Below are 19391 nucleotides of genomic sequence, written 5' to 3'. Positions count from 1 at the left end.
TCCCCAAATTTTTTCCCAATTTTTCCCCGATTTTTCCCAATTTTTCCCAATTTTTCCCCCAATTTTTTTCCCATTTTCCCCCATATTTTCCTCATTTTTTCTCTGATTTCCCCAAATTTTTTCCCAATTTTTCCCCAATTTTTTCCCATTTTCCCCATATTTGCCTCATTTTTCCCCCAATTTTTCCCCAATTTTTCCCAATTTTTCTCCATTTTTCCCCAATTTTTCCCCCAATTTTTCCCAATTTTTCCCCAATTTTTCCCATTTTATTCCCAATTTTTCCCCAATTTTTTCCCAATTTTTCCCCAATTTTCCCCAATTTTCCCCCATATTTTCCTCATTTTTTCTGCGATTTTCCCCCAATTTTTTCCCAATTTTCCCCCAATTTTTCCCCAATTTTCCCCCCTTTTTCCCTCTAAAAATTCAAATTTTTTCCCCATTTTTCCCCCGTATTTTCCTCATTTTTTCTCCGATTTTCCCCAAATTTTTTCCCAAATTTTCCCCCCAATTTTCCCCAATTTTTCCCCAATTTTTTCCCATTTTCCCCATATTTGCCTCATTTTTCCCCCAATTTTTCCCCAATTTTTCCCAATTTTTCTCCATTTTTCCCCAATTTTTCCCCCAATTTTTCCCCAATTTATTCCCATTTTTTTTCGATTTTTTCCCAATTTTTCCCCAATTTTTTCCCAATTTTTCCCCCATATTTTCCTCATTTTTTCTGCGATTTTCCCCAATTTTTTCCCAATTTTCCCCCAATTTTTCCCCAATTTTCCCCCTTTTTCCCTCTAAAAATTCAAATTTTTTCCCCATTTTTCCCCCGTATTTTCCTCATTTTTTCTCCAATTTTCCCCAAATTTTTTCCCAATTTTTCCCCATTTTTTCCCAATTTTCCCCCCATTTTTTTCCCATTTTCCCCCATATTTTCCTCATTTTTTCTGCGATTTTCTCCAAATTTTTTCCCAATTTTTCCCCAATTTTTTCCCATTTTCCCCATTTTTCCCCAATTTTTCCCCCAATTTTTCCCCAATTTATTCCCATTTTTTTTCGACTTTTTCCCAATTTTTCCCCATTTTTTTCCCAATTTTCCCCCATATTTTCCTCATTTTTTCTGCGATTTTCCCCCAATTTTTCCCCAATTTTCCCCCATTTTTCCCTCTAAAAATTCAAATTTTTTCCCCATTTTTCCCCCGTATTTTCCTCATTTTTTCTCCGATTTTCCCCAAATTTTTTCCAAATTTTCCCCCAATTTTTCCTCCCGATTTTCCCCAAATTTTTTCCAAATTTTCCCCCAATTTTTCCTCCATTTTTCCCATTTTTTCCCCAATTTTTTCCCATTTTCCCCATATTTTCCTCATTTTTTCTCTGATTTTCCCCAAATTTTTTCCCAATTTTTCCCCAATTTTTTCCCATTTTCCCCATATTTACCTCATTTTTCCCCCAATTTTTCCCCAATTTTTCCCAATTTTTCTCCATTTTTCCCCAATTTTTCCCCCAATTTTTCCCCAATTTATTCCCATTTTTTTTCGACTTTTTCCCAATTTTTCCCCATTTTTTTCCCAATTTTCCCCCATATTTTCCTCATTTTTTCTGCGATTTTCCCCCAATTTTTCCCCAATTTTCCCCCCTTTTTCCCTCTAAAAATTCAAATTTTTTCCCCATTTTTCCCCATATTTTCCTCATTTTTTCTCCGATTTCCCCAAATTTTTTCCCAATTTTTCCCCAATTTTCCCCCCTTTTTCCCTCTAAAAATTCAAATTTTTTCCCCATTTTCCCCCATATTTTCCTCATTTTTCCTCCGATTTTCTCCAAATTTTTCCCCATTTTCCCCCAATTTTTCCGTAATATTTCCCATTTTATTCCCAATTTTTTCCCAATTTTTCCCCAATTTTCCCCCAATTTTCCCCAATTTTCCCCCAATTTTTCCCCAATTTCCCACAATTTTTCCCCAATTTTCCCCCCTTTTTCCCTCTAAAAATTCAAATTTTTTCCCCATTTTTCCCCCGTATTTTCCTCATTTTTCCTCCGATTTTCCCCCAATTTTCCCCCAATTTTTCCCCAATTTTTCCCCAATTTTCCCCCTTTTTCTCTCTAAAAATTCAAATTTTTTCCCCATTTTTCCCCCGTATTTTCCTCATTTTTTCTCCAATTTTCCCCAAATTTTTTCCCAATTTTTCCCCATTTTTTTCCCAATTTTCCCCCCATTTTTTTCCCATTTTCCCCCATATTTTCCTCATTTTTTCTGCGATTTTCTCCAAATTTTTCCCAATTTTTCCCCAATTTTTCCCATTTTCCCCATTTTTCCCCAATTTTTCCCCCAATTTTTCCCCAATTTATTCCATTTTTTTCGATTTTTTCCCAATTTTTCCCCCAATTTTTTCCCCAATTTTTCCCCCATATTTTCCTCATTTTTCTCTGCGATTTTCCCCCAATTTTTTCCCAATTTTTCCCCAATTTCCCCCCCATTTTTCCCTCTAAAAATTCAAATTTTTTCCCCATTTTTCCCCCGTATTTTCCTCATTTTTTCTCCGATTTCCCCAAATTTTTTCCCATTTATTTCCCCAATTTTTCCCCCATTTTTTTCCCATTTTCCCCCATATTTTCCTCATTTTTTCTCTGATTTTCCCCAAATTTTTTCCCAATTTTTCCCCAATTTTCCCCCAATTTTCCCCAATTTTCCCCAATTTTTTCCCCAATTTTCCCCCCTTTTTCCCTCTAAAAATTCAAATTTTTTCCCCCATTTTTTCCCCCATATTTTCCTCATTTTTCCTCCAATTTTCCCCCAATTTTTCCCCAATTTTCCCCCCAATTTTCTCAATTTTTGGCCAATTTTCCCCCAATTTTTCCCCAATTTTTCCCCATTTCCCCCCCTTTTTCCCTCTAAAAATTCAAATTTTTTCCCCATTTTTCCCCCCGTATTTTCCTCATTTTTCCTCCGATTTTCTCCAAATTTTTCCCAATTTTCCCCCAGTTTTTCCGTAATATTTCCCATTTTATTCCCAATTTTTTCCCAATTTTTCCCCAATTTTCCCCCAATTTTCCCCCAATTTTTCCCCAATTTTTCCCCAATTTCCCCCAATTTTTCCCCAATTTTCCCCCCTTTTTCCCTCTAAAAATTCAAATTTTTTCCCCCATTTTTCCCCCGTATTTTCCTCATTTTTCTCTGCGATTTTCCCCAATTTTTTTCCCAATTTTTCCCCAATTTTTCCCCCCATTTTTTTCCCCCCATTTTTTCCCCCATTTTCCCCCATTTTTGTGCCTTTTGCAGACGTACCCCGCGCACTCCTCGGCCGAGCTGAGCTCGTCCCCTGCCCCCGATGTCGTCGTTCCACCGCGGCGCCGCCAACTGCCTTCAGCTCCTCCTGCACCCCCCCGGCCAACGGCGCCGAGCCCCTGCTGGGTGAGTGACCCCAAATAGCCCCAAAACCTCCCCAAAATATTCCTAAAATATACCCAAAATATCTTCAAAATGTTCCCAAAATGTCCCTAAAATATCTTCAAAATATCCACCAAAAATCCTCAAAATATCCTTAAAATATCCCCAAAATATCCCCAAAATGTCCCCAAAAATTCCCCCCGAAATCCAGCCAAAAATCCCAGAAAATTCCTAAAAAAATTTCCCAAAAAATCCCCCAAAATATCCCCAAAATATCCCCCCAAACAATCCCAGAAAATTCCTAAAAAAATTCCTAAAAAAAATCTCCCCTAAAATCCCCAAAAATATCCCCCAAAAATTCCCCAAAAATCCCCAAAAAATCCCCAAAGTATCCCCCAAAAATCCCTAAAAAATCCAGAAAATTCTTAAAAAAATTCCCAAATTATTCCCCCCAAAAAATCCCACAAAAATCCTCAAAATTCCTAAAAAAAATTCCCAAAAACTCCCACAAAAAAATCCCCAAAAAAAATCCCCAAAATATCCCCCCAAAATATCCCCAAAAATCCCCAAAATTCCCCCCAAAATCCCCCCAAAAATCCCAGGAAAATTCTTTAAAAAAATTCCCAAAATATTCCCCCAAAAAATCCCCAAAAATTCCCCCCAAAAATCCCCCAAAAATCCCAGAAAATTCCTAAAAAAATTCCTCAAAATATCCCCAAAATATCCACAAAATATTCCCAAAATATCCACAAAATATCCTCAAAATATTCCCAAAATATCCCCCCAAAATTCCCAAAATATCCACAAAATATACTCAAAATATTCCCGAAAATATCCCCCAAAAATCCGAAAACATCCCTACAAAAATTCCCAAAAAATCCTACAAAAATTCCCAAAAAATCCCCCAAAATATCCCCAAAAATCCCTACAAAATTCCCCCAAAAATCCCTAAAATATCCCCAAAATATTCTCAAAACACCACCAAAATATTCCCCAAAATTCCCCAAAAAATCCCGAAAATTCCTAAAAAAAATTCCCCCAAAAAATCCTGAAAATTCCTAAAACAATTCCCCAAAAAATCCCAAAAAAATCCCATTAAAAATCCCCAAAAAATCCTAAAAATTTCTGAAAAAATCCCCAAAATATTCCTCCAAAAACCCCAATTAAATCCCCAAAAAAGTCTTTAAAAAATCCCCAAAAATTCCAAGAAATTTTAAAAAATTCACCCAAAAATCCAAAAAGAATCCTCCAAAATATCCCCCCAAAAATCCTCAAAATATCACCCCAAAAATCCCCAAAAATCCCAGAAAATTCCTGAAAAAAAATTCCCAAAAAATCCCCCAAAATATCCCCAAAATATCCACAAAATATCCCCAAAATATCCACAAAATATCCGCAAAATATCCAAAAATGTCCCCAAAATATCCCCCAAAAATCCCCAAAATATCCCCAAAATATCCCCCAAAAATCCCCCAAAAATCCCAGAAAATTCCTAAAAAAAATCCCCCAAAAATCCCTAAAAAATCCCCAAAAATTCCCCCAAAAATCCCAGAAAATTCCTAAAAAAAATTCCCAAAAATTCCCCCAAAAATCCCAGAAAATTCCTAAAAAAAATTCCCAAAATATCCCCCAAAAAAATCCCCAAAAAAATCCCCAAAATATCCCCCAAAATATCCCCCAAAAATCCCCAAAAATTCCCCCAAAAATCCCCCCAAAAATCCCAGAAAATTTCCTAAAAAAATTCCCAAAATATCCCCCCAAAATCCCCAAAAAATCCCCAAAATACCCCCAAAAATCCCCCAAAAATCCCAGAAAATCCCTAAAAAATTCCCCAAAATATCCCCCAAAAAAACCCCAAAAATCCCTAAAAAATCCCCCAAAATTCCTAAAAAAAATCACAAAAAATCCCCAAAAATTCCTCAAAAATTCCCCCCAAAATCCCTAAAAAATCCCAAAAAATCCCCAAAAAATCCCCCAAAATGCCCCAAAAATTCCCCAAAAAATCCCGAAAATTCCCCAAATAGTTCCCAAAAAAATCCACAAAAATTCCCAAAAAATTCCCCAAAAAATCCCCAAAAATTCCCCAAAAATTCCCAAAAAATTCCCAAAAATCCCCAAAAAATCCCAAAAATTTCCCAAATAATTCCCCAAAGAAATCCCCAAAAATTCCCCAAAAATTCCCAAAAAATTCCCAAAAAGTCCCAAATAATTTCCCAAAAAATCCCAAAAATTCCTCCCAAAATTCCCAAAAAATTCCTTAAAAATCCCAAAGAAATCCCAAAAATTCCCCAAAAAATCCCCAAAAATTCCCCAAAAAATTCCCCAAAATTCGAAAAAAATTCCCAAAAATTCCCATTAAAAATTCCAAAAAAAATCCCAAAAATTTCCCAAAAATTCCCCAAAATTCCCCAAATAATTCCCAAAAAAAATCCCCAAAAATTCCCCAAAAATTCCCCAAAAATTCCCCAAAAAATCCCCAAAAATTCCCCAAAAAATTCCCCAAAAAATCCCCAAAAATTCCCCAAAAAATCCCAAAAATTCCCCAAATAATTCCCAAAAAAATCCCCAAAAATTCCCAAAAATTCCTCCCAAAATTCCCAAAAAATTCCTTAAAAATCCCAAAAAAATCCCCAAAAATTCCCAAAAAAATTCCCTAAAAATCCCCAAAAAATTCCCCAAAAAAATCCCAAAAATTCCCAAAAATTCCTAAAAAAATTCCCAAAAAATGCCCCAAAAATTCCCAAAAAAATCCCGAAAATTCCCCAAAATTCCCCAAATAATTCCCCAAAAAATTCACCAAAAAATCCCAAAAATTCCCAAAAAATCCCAAAAAATTCCCAAAAAAATTCCCAAAAAAATCCCCAAAAATTCCCAAAAAAATTCCCCAAAAAATCCCAAAAAAATCCCCAAAAATTCCCTAAAGAATCCCAAAAAATTCCCAAAAAAATCCCAAAAATCCCCCAAAAATTCCCCCCAAAATTCCCAAATTTTGGGGTGAAAATCCCCAATTTTTTGCCCAAACTTCACGATTTTTCTCTCATTCCAAAATTGATTAAAAATTGAAATTTTGGAGGAATTTTTGGATGAAAAATTTGAATTTTTTGGATGAAAAATTTGAATTTTTGGATGAAAAATTTGAATTTTTTTTGTGTTTTTTTTGCAGCTCGCGCAGGGGGGAGTTCCCAGACCGGCGACGCTCTGGGCAAAGCTTTGGCCTCCGTAAGGAAAATTCCCGATTTTATTTTTATTTTTGGGGGGTAAAACGGGTGGGGATGGGCGTGGAAAAATCCGGGAAAATATTCCCAAAAAATCCCCCAAAATTCCCCAAAAATTCCCCAAAAAATCCGGAAAAAATCCCCCCAAAAATCCGAAAAAATTGTCAAAAAATCCCCAAAAAATCCCCAAAAAATCCCCCCAAAAATCCCCAAAAAATCCTTTAAAAATCCCAAAAATCCCCCAAAAAATCCCAAAAAATTCCCCAAAAATTCTTTTAAAAAATCCCAAAAAAATCCCAAAAATTCAAAAAAAAATGCTGAAAAAATTCCAAAAAATCTCATTAAAAAACCGCAAAAAAATAATAAAAAATCCTCAAAAAAATCCCAAAATTTCTCCAAAAATTCCCAAAAAATCCCCCAAAAAATCCCAAAAAAATCCCCCAAAAAATCCCAAAAATCCCCCAAAAAAATCCCCAAAAATCCCCAAAAAATTCCCCAAAAAATCCCAAAAAAATCCGAAAAAAATTAAAAAAAAAAAATGCTGACAAAATTCAAAAAAATCTCATTAAAAAAACCCCCAAAAATTCATAAAAAATCCGCCAAAAAATCCCAAAAATCCCCCAAAAAATCCCCAAAATTTCCCAAATAATTCCCAAAAAAATCCCAAAAAATTCCCAAAAATTCTTTTAAAAAATGTCAAAAAAATCCCAAAAGTTAATGAAAAAATCCTGAAAAAATCCCAAAAAATCCCATTAAAAAACCGCAAAAAAATAATAAAAAATCCTCAAAAAAATCCCAAAATTTCTCCAAAAAATCCTAAAAAATCCCCCAAAAAATCCCAAAAAAATCCCCCAAAAAATCCCAAAAATCCCCCCAAAAAATCCCCAAAAAATTCCCCAAAAAATTCCCCAAAAAATCCCAAAAAAATCCGAAAAAAATTAAAAAAAAAAAATGCTGACAAAATTAAAAAAAATCTCATTAAAAAACCCCCAAAAATTCATAAAAAATCCGCCAAAAAAATCCCAAAAATTCCCCAAAAAATCCCCAAAATTTCCCAAATAATTCCCAAAAAAATCCCAAAAAATCCCATTAAAAAAGCGCAAAAAAATAATAAAAAATCCTCAAAAAAATCCCAAAATTTCTCCAAAAATTCCCCAAAAAATCCCCAAAAAATCCCCCAAAAATTCCCCAAAAAATCCCCAAAAAATTCAACAAAAAATCCTTAAAAAATCCCAAAAAAATCCCCAAAAAATTTAAAAAAAAATCCTGAAAAAATTCCAAAAAATCTCATTAAAAAAACCCCAAAAATTCATAAAAAATCCGCCAAAAAAATCCCAAAATTTCTCCAAAAATTCTCCAAAAAATCCCAAAAAAAATCCCAAAAAATCCCCAAAAATTCCCAAAAAAATCCCCAAAAAATTCCACAAAAAATCCTGAAAAAATCCCAAAAAATCCCATTAAAAAAACCCCGAAAACTCATCAAAAAATCCTGAAAAAATTCAAAAAAATCTCATTAAAAAACCCCCAAAAAATTCAAAAAAAATCCCCAAAAAATCCCAAAATTTCTCCAAAAATTCCCCAAAAAATCCCCCAAAAATTTCCCAAAAAATCCCCAAAAAATTCAACAAAAAATCCTTAAAAAATCCAAAAAAAATCCCCCAAAAAATTCATCAAAAAATCCTGAAAAATTCAAAAAAATCCCATTAAAAAAAACCCAAAAATTCATCAAAAAATCCTGAAAAAATTCCAAAAAATCTCATTAAAAAACCCCCAAAAAATACAAAAAAAATCCCCCAAAAAATCCTAAAAAATTCCCCCAAAATTCCTTAAAAAACCCCCAAATTCTCATTCGCATACATTTCCATAAATGCATAAATTTGCATAAATTTGCATAATTTTCCATAAATTTGCATGAATTTGTATAAATTTGCATAAATTTGCATGTCAACGCTCTTTATGCAGATTTACTCACCTGACCACACCAACAGCAGCTTCCCCTCCAACCCCTCCACGCCCGTCGCTTCGCCCCCTTCGCTCGCAGGTTGGTGCCGATTTTTTTAATTCAAATTATCAATTATTTTTTATCATTTCATCCTCAAATTTTTGCCGTTTTATTGCCCAAAAAACCCTGAAAAAATTTGGTTTTTTTCCCCGAAAAAATTCATCTTTTTCAACCCAAAAATTCGAATTTCTTCCCCAAATAAATCGAATTTTTTTCCCCAAAATTCAAATTTTTTCGCTAAAAATAAAATTGAAATTTTCCCCAATTTATTAAAATGTTTTCCCCATTGTATTTTTAATTTTTTCCCGATTTTTAAAGATTTTTTCCTCATTTTTTCCAACTTTTTATTCATTTTTACTCTGTTTTTCCCCATTTTCCCCCGAAATTTTCCAAATTTTTGAGGATTTTTCCCCAAATTTTCCCCATTTCTTGGGGTTTATTTTCTCAATTTTTCCCCAAAATTTTCCAATTTTTTGAGGCATTTTTTCTGAAGTAATTCAAATTTTTCTATTTTTTTTTTCAGATTTTTTCCTCATTTTCCCCCCAAATTTTTCCCCATTTTTCAACATCTTTTTCCCAAAATAATTTGAATTTTTTTCTCCATTTTTCCCCAATTTTTCTCCCATTTTTTCCCAATTTTTTCCCCAAAATTTTCCCAAATTTTCACGAAATTTCCCCCATTTCCCTCCCGTATGCTAATTTATGCAAATTTATGCTAATGAACCCTTTCTTAATCGGCAGGCACGGCGGCTTGGGCCCGCAATGGAGGTCAGGCGTCGTCGTCTCCTAATTATGAGGGGCCCTTGCACTCCTTGGTAGGTTCATTAGCCCCATTAATTAATTAATTAATGGCTAATTAATTAACTAATCAGCCTTCATTAATGATCTGTTGAACACCTCATTAATTATTCACTTGTAGCCTCATTAATGATTCATTTGTTGGTGGAATTAAAGGGGGATTTGTTGGGTTGGGAGGGGTGAATTAATCTGTTAATTAATTGGTTAATTAATGGCTCCAAATCCAATAAGAATCCCCGCGAAATCCCATTAAAAATCCCATTAAAATCCCATTAAATCCCAATAAAAATCCCATTAAAAATCCAATTAAATCCCATTAAAATTCTTTAAAAATCCCCAAAAAATCGCCCAAAAAATCCCCAAAAATCAAAAAAAAATCACAATAAAATCCCCTTTAAATCCCAATAAAAATCCCATTCAAAATCCAATAAAAATCCCATTACAATCCCATTAAAATCCCAAAAAATCCCATTAAAAATCCTACTAAAAATCTCATTAAAATCCAATTAAACCGCCATTAAATGCCAATAAAAATCCCATTAAAACCCCATTAAAAATCCCCAAAAATTCCAAAAAAATCCCAAAAAATTCCCCAAAAATTCCCCTAAAAATCGCCAAAAATTCCCAAAAAAAATCCCAAAAAATCCCAAAAAAATCTTAAAAAAATCCCAAAAATAAAAAAAAAATCCCCCAAAAATCCCAAAAAAATGAAAAAAATTTCAAAAAAATCCCCAAAAAATCCCCAAAAATTCCCCAAAAAATTCCAAAAAATTCCCAAAAAGTAAAAAAAAAAAAAAAAATTCCACAAAAATCCCAAAAAAATCCCCAAAAATCCCAAAAAAATCCCCCAAAATTCCAAAAAAATCCCAAAAAAATCCCAAAAAATTCCCCAAAAAATCCCAAAAAAATCCCAAGAAATCCCAAAAAAATCCCCAAAAAATCCCAAAAAATTCTCCAAAAAATTCCAAAAAATTCCCAAAAAATCAAAAAAAAAAAAAAAATTCCAAAAAAATCCCAAAAAAATCCCAAAAAATTCCCTAAAAATTCCCAAAAAATCCCCCAAAAAATCAAAAAAAAATCCAAAAAATTCCCCCAAAATTCCCCAAAAAATAAAAAAAAATTCCCCAAAAATTCCAAAAAAAATCCCAAAAAAATCCCAAAAAAATCCCAAAAATTCCCAAAAAATCCCAAAAAAACCCCCAAAAAATAAAAAAAATTCTAAAAAAAATCCCCAAAAAATCCCCCAAAAATTCCCCAAAGATTCCCAAAAAAATTCCCAAAAAATCCCCAAAAATCCCAAAAAATTCCCCAAAAAATTCCAAAAATTCCCAAAAAATCAAAAAAAAAATTCCAAAAAAATCCCAAAAAAATCCCCAAAAAATCCCAAAAAAATAAAAAAAATTCCAATAAATTCCAAAAAAAAAAAAAAAAGAAAATAATTCCAAAAAAAACCCCAAAAAATTCCCCAAAAATCCCAAAAAAAATCCCAAAAAAATCCCAAAAAATTCCCTAAAAATTCCCAAAAAATCCCCCAAAAATCCCAAAAAATCCCCAAAAAATCCCAAAAAATTCCCCAAAAAATTCCAAAAAATTCCTAAGAAATAAAAAAAAAAAATTCCAAAAAAATCCCCAAAAATCCCAAAAAATTCCCCAAAAAATTCCCAAAAAATCCAAAAAAAAAAAATCCAAAAAAATCTCCAAAAAATCCCAAAAAATTCCCTAAAAATTCCCAAAAAATCCCCCAAAAAATCCCAAAAAATTCCCAAAAAAATCCCAAAAAATTCCCCAAAAAATCCCAAAAAATTCCCCAAAAAATCCCAAAAAATCCCAAAAAAATCCCAAAAATCCAAAAAAAATCCCCCAAAAATCCCCAAAAAATAAAAAAAATTTCAAAAAAATCCCCCAAAAAATCCCAAAAAATCCCAAAAAATTCCCCAAAAAATCCAAAAAAAATCCCCCAAAAAATCCCAAAAAATCCTTAAAAAATCCCCAAAATTTCCCAAAACGTCCCCAAAAAATAAAAAAAAATTCCAAAAAAAATCCCCCAAAAATAAAAAAAATTCTAAAAAAAATCCCCAAAAATCCCCCAAAAATTCCAAAAAATTCCCCAAAAATTAAAAAAAAAAAATCCAAAAAAAATCCCAAAAAATCCCCAAAAAAATCCTCAAAAAAATCCCTAAAAAATAAAAAAAAATTTCAAAAAAAACCCAAAAAATCCCAAAAAATTCTCCAAAAATTCCCGTTGCGTCCCAACGACAATCCAATTAAAATTTTAATTCGATTTGATTAAAAGACGGGATCAAAAATTGGGTTTTTAATTGTCAGAGCCGCATCGAGGACCGGCTGGAGCGCTTGGACGACGCCATCCACGTGCTGCGGAACCACGCCGTGGGGCCGGGCACCGCCGTGGGCACCGGCGACGTGCACGGCCTCCTGCCGGGCGCCCACGTGCCAGGCTACGGCGCTGGCATCCTGGCCAACCGCCATTCCATCATGGTGAGAGAACGTTCCGGAAAAAACGGTGGAAATTTGGGGAAAATCGGTGAAAAAAGGACCAAAATCGGGCAAAAAATGGGGGGAAAATGGCGGAAAATGGAGGAACAAAATGGCGGAAATGGGGCACAAAATGGGCACTAAATGGGGCACAAAATGGCGGAAATGGGGCACAAAATGGGCACTAAATGGGGCACAAAATGGCGGAAAACGAGGCATAAAATGGCAGAAATGGGGCACAAAATGGGCACAAAATGGGGCACAAAATGGTGGAAATGGGGCACAAAATGGCGGAAATGGGGCACAAAATGGCGGAAATGGGGCACAAAAAGGGGCACAAAATGGCAGAAATGGGGCACAAAGTGGGGCACAAAATGGCGGAAATGGGGCAGAACATGGGGCACAAAATGGGGCACAAAATGGGCACAAAATGGCGGAAATGGGGCAGAAAATGGGGCAGAAAGTGGGGCACAAAATGGCGGAAATGGGGCACAAAGAGGCGGAAAATGGGGCACAAAATGGGCACAAAATGGGGCACAAAATGGCGGAAATGGGGCACAAAATGGGCACAAAATGGCGGAAATGGGGCACAAAATGGGCACAATATGATGGAAAATGGGGCAAAAATGGCAGAAAATGGGGCACAAAATGGGCACGAAATGGGGCACAAAATGGCGGAAATGGGGCACAAAATGGGCACAAAATGGGGCACAAAATGGGCATAAAATGGGCACAAAATGGCGGAAATGGGGCACAAAATGGGGCACAAAATGGCGGAAAATGGGGCACAAAATGGGGCACAAAATGGCGGAAATGGGGCACAAAGTGGGCACAAAATGGCGGAAATGGGGCACAAAATGGGGCACAAAATGGGCACTAAATGGGGCACAAAATGGGCACAAAATGGGCACAAAATGGCGGAAAATGGGGCACAAAATGGGGCACAAAATGGGGCACAAAATGGGGCACAGAATGGCGGAAAATGGGGCACAAAATGGGCACAAAATGGGGCACAAAATGGGGCACAAAATGGCGGAAATGGGGCACAAAATGGCGGAACATGGGGCACAAAGTGGGGCACAAAATGGGCACAAAATGGGCACAAAATGGCGGAAATGGGGCAGAACATGGGGCACAAAATGGCGGAAAATGGGGCACAAAATGGGGCACAAAATGGGCACAAAATGGCGGAAATGGGGCACAAAATGGCGGAAATGGGGCACAAAATGGCAGAAATGGGGCACCAAAGTGGGCACAAAATGGCGGAAATGGGGCAGAAAATGGGGTACAAAATGGGCACAAAATGGCGGAAATGGGGCACAAAATGGCAGAAATTGGGCCGGGCACCGCTGTGGGCACCGGCGACGTGCACGGCCTCCTGCCGGGCGCCCACGTGCCAGGCTACGGCGCTGGCATCCTGGCCAACCGCCATTCCATCATGGTGAGAGAACGTTCCGGAAAAAACGGTGGAAATTTGGGGAAAATCGGTGAAAAAAGGACCAAAATCGGGCAAAAAATGGGGGAAAAATGGTGGAAAATGGAGGAACAAAATGGCGGAAATGGGGCACAAAGTGGGGCACAAAATGGCGGAAATGGGGCACAAAATGGGCACAAAATGGGGCACAAAATGGCGGAAATGGGGCACAAAATGGGGCACAAAATGGCGGAAAATGGGGCACAAAATGGGCACAAAATGGCGCAAATGGGGCACAAAATGGGCACAAAATGGCGGAAAATGGGGCACAAAATGGGGCACAAAATGGGGCACAAAATGGGGCACAAAATGGGCACAAAATGGCGGAAATGGGGCACAAAGTGGCGGAAATGGGGCACAAAAGGGGCACAAAATGGCGGAAATGAGGCACAAAATGGGCACAAAATGGCGGAAATGGGGCACAAAATGGGGCACAAAATGGCGGAAAATGGGGCACAAAATGGGGCACAAAATTGGGCACAAAATGGCGCAAATGGGGCACAAAATGGGCACAAAATGGCGGAAATGGGGCACAAAGAGGCGGAAAATGGGGCACAAAGTGGGGCACAAAATGGGCATAAAATGGGCACAAAATGGCGGAAATGGGGCACAAAATGGGGCACAAAATGGCAGAAATGGGGCACAAAGTGGGGCACAAAATGGCGGAAATGGGGCACAAAATGGCGGAAATGGGGCACAAAATGGGCACAAAATGGGCAAAAAATGGCGGAAATGGGGCAGAAAATGGGGCACAAAATGGGCACAAAATGGTGGAAATGGGGCACAAAATGGCGGAACATGGGGCACAAAGTGGGGCACAAAATGGGCACAAAATGGCGGAAATGGGGCACAAAATGGGCACAAAATGGCGGAAAAAGGGGCAAAAATGGCAGAAAATGGGGCACAAAATGGCGGAAATGGGCACAAAATGGGGCACAAAATGGCGGAAATGGGGCACAAAATGGCGGAACATGGGGCACAAAATGGGCACAAAATGGGGCACAAAATGGCAGAAATGGGGCAGAAAATGGGGCACAAAATGGCGGAAAATGGGGCACAAAATGGGGCACAAAATGGGGCACAAAATGGCAGAAATGGGGCAGAAAATGGGGCACAAAATGGCGGAACATGGGGCACAAAATGGGCACAAAATGGGGCACAAAATGGCAGAAATGGGGCAGAAAATGGGGCACAAAATGGCGGAAATGGGCACAAAATGGGCACAAAATGGCGGGAATGGGGCACAAAATGGCGGAAATGGGGCACAAAATGGGGCACAAAATGGCGGAAATGGGGCACAAAATGGCGGAAATGGGGCACAAAATGGGCACAAAATGGGCACAAAATGGCGGAAATGGGGCACAAAATGGCGGAACATGGGGCACAAAGTGGGGCACAAAATGGGCACAAAATGGGGGAAAATGGGGCACAAAATGGGCACAAAATGGGCACAAAATGGGCACAAAATGGCGGAAATGGGGCACAAAGTGGGGCACAAAATGGGGCACAAAATGGCGGAAATGGGGCAGAAAAAGGGGCACAAAGTGGGCACAAAATGGCAGAAATGGGGCAGAAAATGGGGCACAAAATGGCGGAAATGGGGCACAAAGTGGGGCACAAAATGGCGGAAATGGGGCACAAAATGGGCACAATATGATGGAAAATGGGGCAAAAATGGCAGAAAATGGGGCACAAAATGGCGGAAATGGGGCACAAAATGGGCACAAAATGGCAGAAATGGGGCACCAAATGGGGCACAAAATGGCGGAAAATGGGGCACAAAATGGGGCACAAAATGGGCACAAAATGGCGGAAATGGGGCACAAAATGGCGGAAATGGGGCACAAAATGGGCACAAAAAGGTGGAAAATGGGGCACAAAATGGGGCACAAAATGGCGGAAAATGGGGCACAAAATGGGCACAAAATGGGGCACAAAATGGCGGAAAATGGGGCACAAAATGGGGCACAAAATGGCGGAAATGGGGCACAAAATGGGGCACAAAATGGGCACAAAATGGCGGAAATGGGGCACAAAGTGGGGCACAAAATGGCGGAAATGGGGCACAAAATGGGCACAAAATGGGGCACAAAATGGGCACAAAATGGGGCACAAAATGGCGGAAATGGGGCACAAAATGGCGGAAATGGGGCACAAAATGGCAGAAATGGGGCACCAAATGGGGCACAAAATGGCGGAAATGGGGCAGAAAATGGGGCACAAAATGGGCACAAAATGGCGGAAATGGGGCACAAAATGGCAGAAATTGGGCCGGGCACTGCTGTGGGCACCGGCGACGTGCACGGCCTCCTGCCGGGCGCCCACGTGCCAGGCTACGGCGCTGGCATCCTGGCCAACCGCCATTCCATCATGGTGAGAGAACGTTCCGGAAAAAACGGTGGAAATTTGGGGAAAAATGGGCACAAAATGGCGGAAAATGGGGAAACAAAATGGCGGAAATGGGGCACAAAATGGCGGAAATGGGGCACAAAATGGGGCACAAAATGGGGCACAAAATGGGGCACAAAATGGCAGAAATGGGGCACAAAGTGGGCACAAAATGGCGGAAAATGCGGCACAAAATGGGGCGCAAAATGGCAGAAAATGGGGCACAAAATGGGGCACAAAATGGGCACAAAATGGGCACAAAATGGCGGAAATGGGGCACAAAGTGGGGCACAAAATGGGGCACAAAATGGCGGAAATGGGGCAGAAAAAGGGGCACAAAGTGGGCACAAAATGGCAGAAATGGGGCAGAAAATGGGGCACAAAGTGGGCACAAAATGGAGGAAAATGGGGCACAAAATGGGCACAAAATGGTGGAAAATGGGGCACAAAATGGGGCACAAAATGGGGCACAAAATGGCGGAAATGGGGCACAAAATGGCGGAACATGGGGCACAAAATGGGCACAAAATGGGGCACAAAATGGGGCACAAAATGGCGGAAAATGGGGCACAAAATGGGCACAAAATGGCAGAAATGGGGCACAAAATGGGGCGGAAATGGGGCACAAAATGGGGCACAAAATGGGCACAAAATGGGCACAAAATGGCGGAAATGGGGCACAAAGTGGCGGAAATGGGGCACAAAAGGGGCACAAAATGGCGGAAATGAGGCACAAAATGGGCACAAAATGGCGGAAATGGGGCACAAAATGGGCACAAAATGGCGGAAATGGGGCACAAAATGGCGGAAATGGGGCACAAAATGGGCACAAAATGGCGGAAAATGGGGAACAAAATGGGGAACAAAATGGGCACAAAATGGGCACAAAATGGCGGAAATGGGGCACAAAATGGTGGAAAATGGTGGAAAATGGGGCACAAAATGGGCACAAAATGGGCACAAAATGGCGGAAATGGGGCACAAAATGGGCACAAAATGGGCACAAAATGGCGGAAATGGGGCACAAAATGGTGGAAAATGTGGATTTTTGGAATTTTGGGATTTTGAGGTTTTAAAATTTCAAGTTTTCGGGATTTTGAGTTTTTAAAATTTCGGGTTTGGGGATTTTGAGGATTTTAAAATTTCAGATTTTTAGAATTTTGGGATTTTAGGATTTCAGATTTTGGGAATTTGGGAGTTTGAATTTTTGGGATTTTGGGATTTTAAAATTTCTGATTTTTGGGATTTTTTGGATTTCAGAATTTTGAGATTTTGGAATTTTGGGATTTTAAAATTTCCAATTTTTGAGATTTTGGGGATTTTAGAATTTCAGATTTTGGGGATTTTGGGAGTTTGAATTTCTGGGATTTTGGGATTTTAACATTTCCGATTTTGGGGATTTTGAGGATTTTAGAATTTCAGATTTTGGGATTTTAAAATTTCCAATTTTCAGAATTTTGAGGATTTTAAATTTCAGATTTTGGGATTTTGAAATTTCAGATTTTTGGGATTGTAGAATTTTAGATTTTTAGAACTTTGGGGATTTTAGAATTTCCGATTTTGGGGATTTTGGAGTTTGAATTTTTGGGATTTTAAAATTTCTGATTTTGGGGATTTTTTGGATTTTAGAATTTTGAGATTTTGGGATTTTAAAATTCCCGATTTTTGGGATTTGGGGACTTCAGAATTTCAGATTTTGGGGATTTTTGGAGTTTGAATTTTTGGGATTTGGGGATTTTGGGATTTTAAAATTTCTGATTTTTGGGATTTTTTGGATTTTAGAATTCTGAGATTTTGGAATTTTGGGATTTTAAAATTTCCAATTTTTGAGATTTTGGGGATTTTAGAATTTCGGATTTTGGGGATTTTTGGAGTTTGAATTTCTGGGATTTTGGGATTTTAAAATTTCCGATTTTGGGGATTTTGAGGATTTTAGAATTTCAGATTTTGGGATTTTAAAATTTCCAATTTTCGGAATTTTGAGGATTTTAAATTTCAGATTTTGGGATTTTAAAATTTCAGATTTTTGGGATTGTAGAATTTTAGATTTTTAGAACTTTGGGGATTTTAGAATTTCCGATTTTGGGGATTTTGGAGTTTGAATTTTTGGGATTTTAAAATTTCTGATTTTGGGGATTTTTTGGATTTTAGAATTTTGAGATTTTGGGATTTTAAAATTCCCGATTTTTGGGATTTGGGGACTTCAGAATTTCAGATTTTGGGGATTTTTGGAGTTTGAATTTTTGGGATTTGGGGATTTTGGGATTTTAAAATTTCTGATTTTTGGGATTTTTTGGATTTTAGAATTCTGAGATTTTGGAATTTTGGGATTTTAAAATTTCCAATTTTTGAGATTTTGGGGATTTTAGAATTTTGGATTTTGGGGATTTTGGGAGTTTGAATTTCTGGGATTTTGGGATTTTAAAATTTCCGATTTTGGGGATTTTGAGGATTTTAAATTTCAGATTTTGGGATTTTAAAATTTCCAATTTTCGGAATTTTGAGGATTTTAAATTTCAGATTTTGGGATTTTGAAATTTCAGATTTTTGGGATTGTAGAATTTTGGAGTTTTGGGATTTTGGGGATTTTAGAATTTCGGATTTTGGGGATTTTTGGGAGTTTGAATTTCTGGGATTTTGGGATTTTAAAATTTCCGATTTTGGGGATTTTGAGGATTTTAGAATTTCAGATTTTGGGATTTTGAAATTTCAGATTTTTGGGATTGTAGAATTTTGGATTTTCGGAATTTTGGGGATTTTAGAATTTCAGATTTTGGGATTTGGGGGATTTTTGGCATTTGAATTTTTGGGATTTTGGGGTTTTAAAATTTGGGATTTTTGGGATTGTAGAATTTTGGGGATTTTAGAATTTCTGATTTTTTGATTTTTTGGCGTTCGAATTTTTGGGATTTTGGGAATTTGGGCATTTTAAAATTTCCGATTTTTGGGACTTTTGGCTCTTTCGAATTTCCGATTTTCGCGATTTGAATTTGGGGCATTTTGGGGCTTGAAATTTTGGGTTTTTTGGTGGTTTGGGGGTGGAAAAATTTGGGATTTGTGGCGTTTCAGGTGGGAGCTCACCGGGAGGACGGCGTGGGCATCCGCGGCAGCCACTCCTTGGTGCCCAACGCGGCGCCGGTGCCAACGCTGCCGGTGCCATCGGCGACGTCGCCCGACCTCGGCGCCGGCCAGGAGCACTACAGGGGTGAGGAACGGAGAAAAAAGCGCAAAAATTACCCCAAAAAATTAAAAAAAAAAAGGAAAAAATTGGTTAAAAAACCCTCCCAAAATTGGCGAAAAATGGCGAAAAAATCCGGAAAAATTTGGTGAAAAATCCACCAAAAAATCGCCCAAAAATCCGAAAAAAATTGGATAAAAATGGGTAAAAAGTTCACGGAAAATTCCTCAAAAATTCGTGAAAAATCACCAAAAAATTCCGAAAAAATTCTGAAAAAATCGGCGAAAAATTAAAAAAAAAAAAAAACTGTGGAAAAATCCCTAAAAAATTCCCAAAAAAAAAAAAAAAAACCCAAAAATTCTCTCCCAAAATTTGCAAAAAATTCTCTCCCAAAATTCCAAAGAAATCCCCCAAAAATCTCCAAAAATTTGCAATAAATCCTGAAAAAATTCCAAAGAAATCCACAAAAA

At 37.5% G+C, this 19391-nt stretch overlaps 1 protein-coding gene across 1 annotated transcript in view; it reads left to right on the top strand.

Annotated features, from left to right (window-relative positions):
• The window catches only part of TCF4 (transcription factor 4), a 112125-nt gene that overhangs the window by 84732 nt on the left and 8002 nt on the right, over positions 1 to 19391 (top strand). Inside the window, 8 exon segments of the mRNA XM_059491959.1 lie at positions 3266 to 3304; positions 3306 to 3343; positions 3345 to 3397; positions 6537 to 6592; positions 8551 to 8629; positions 9332 to 9405; positions 11714 to 11884; positions 18813 to 18948. Of these exon segments, the coding sequence (XP_059347942.1) occupies positions 3266 to 3304; positions 3306 to 3343; positions 3345 to 3397; positions 6537 to 6592; positions 8551 to 8629; positions 9332 to 9405; positions 11714 to 11884; positions 18813 to 18948 (646 nt within the window).

This window comes from Ammospiza nelsoni, chromosome Z (genome assembly GCF_027579445.1).
Source record: "Ammospiza nelsoni isolate bAmmNel1 chromosome Z, bAmmNel1.pri, whole genome shotgun sequence".
NCBI classification, from domain to species: domain Eukaryota; kingdom Metazoa; phylum Chordata; class Aves; order Passeriformes; family Passerellidae; genus Ammospiza; species Ammospiza nelsoni.
This window is presented reverse-complemented; position numbering and strand designations above follow the sequence as displayed.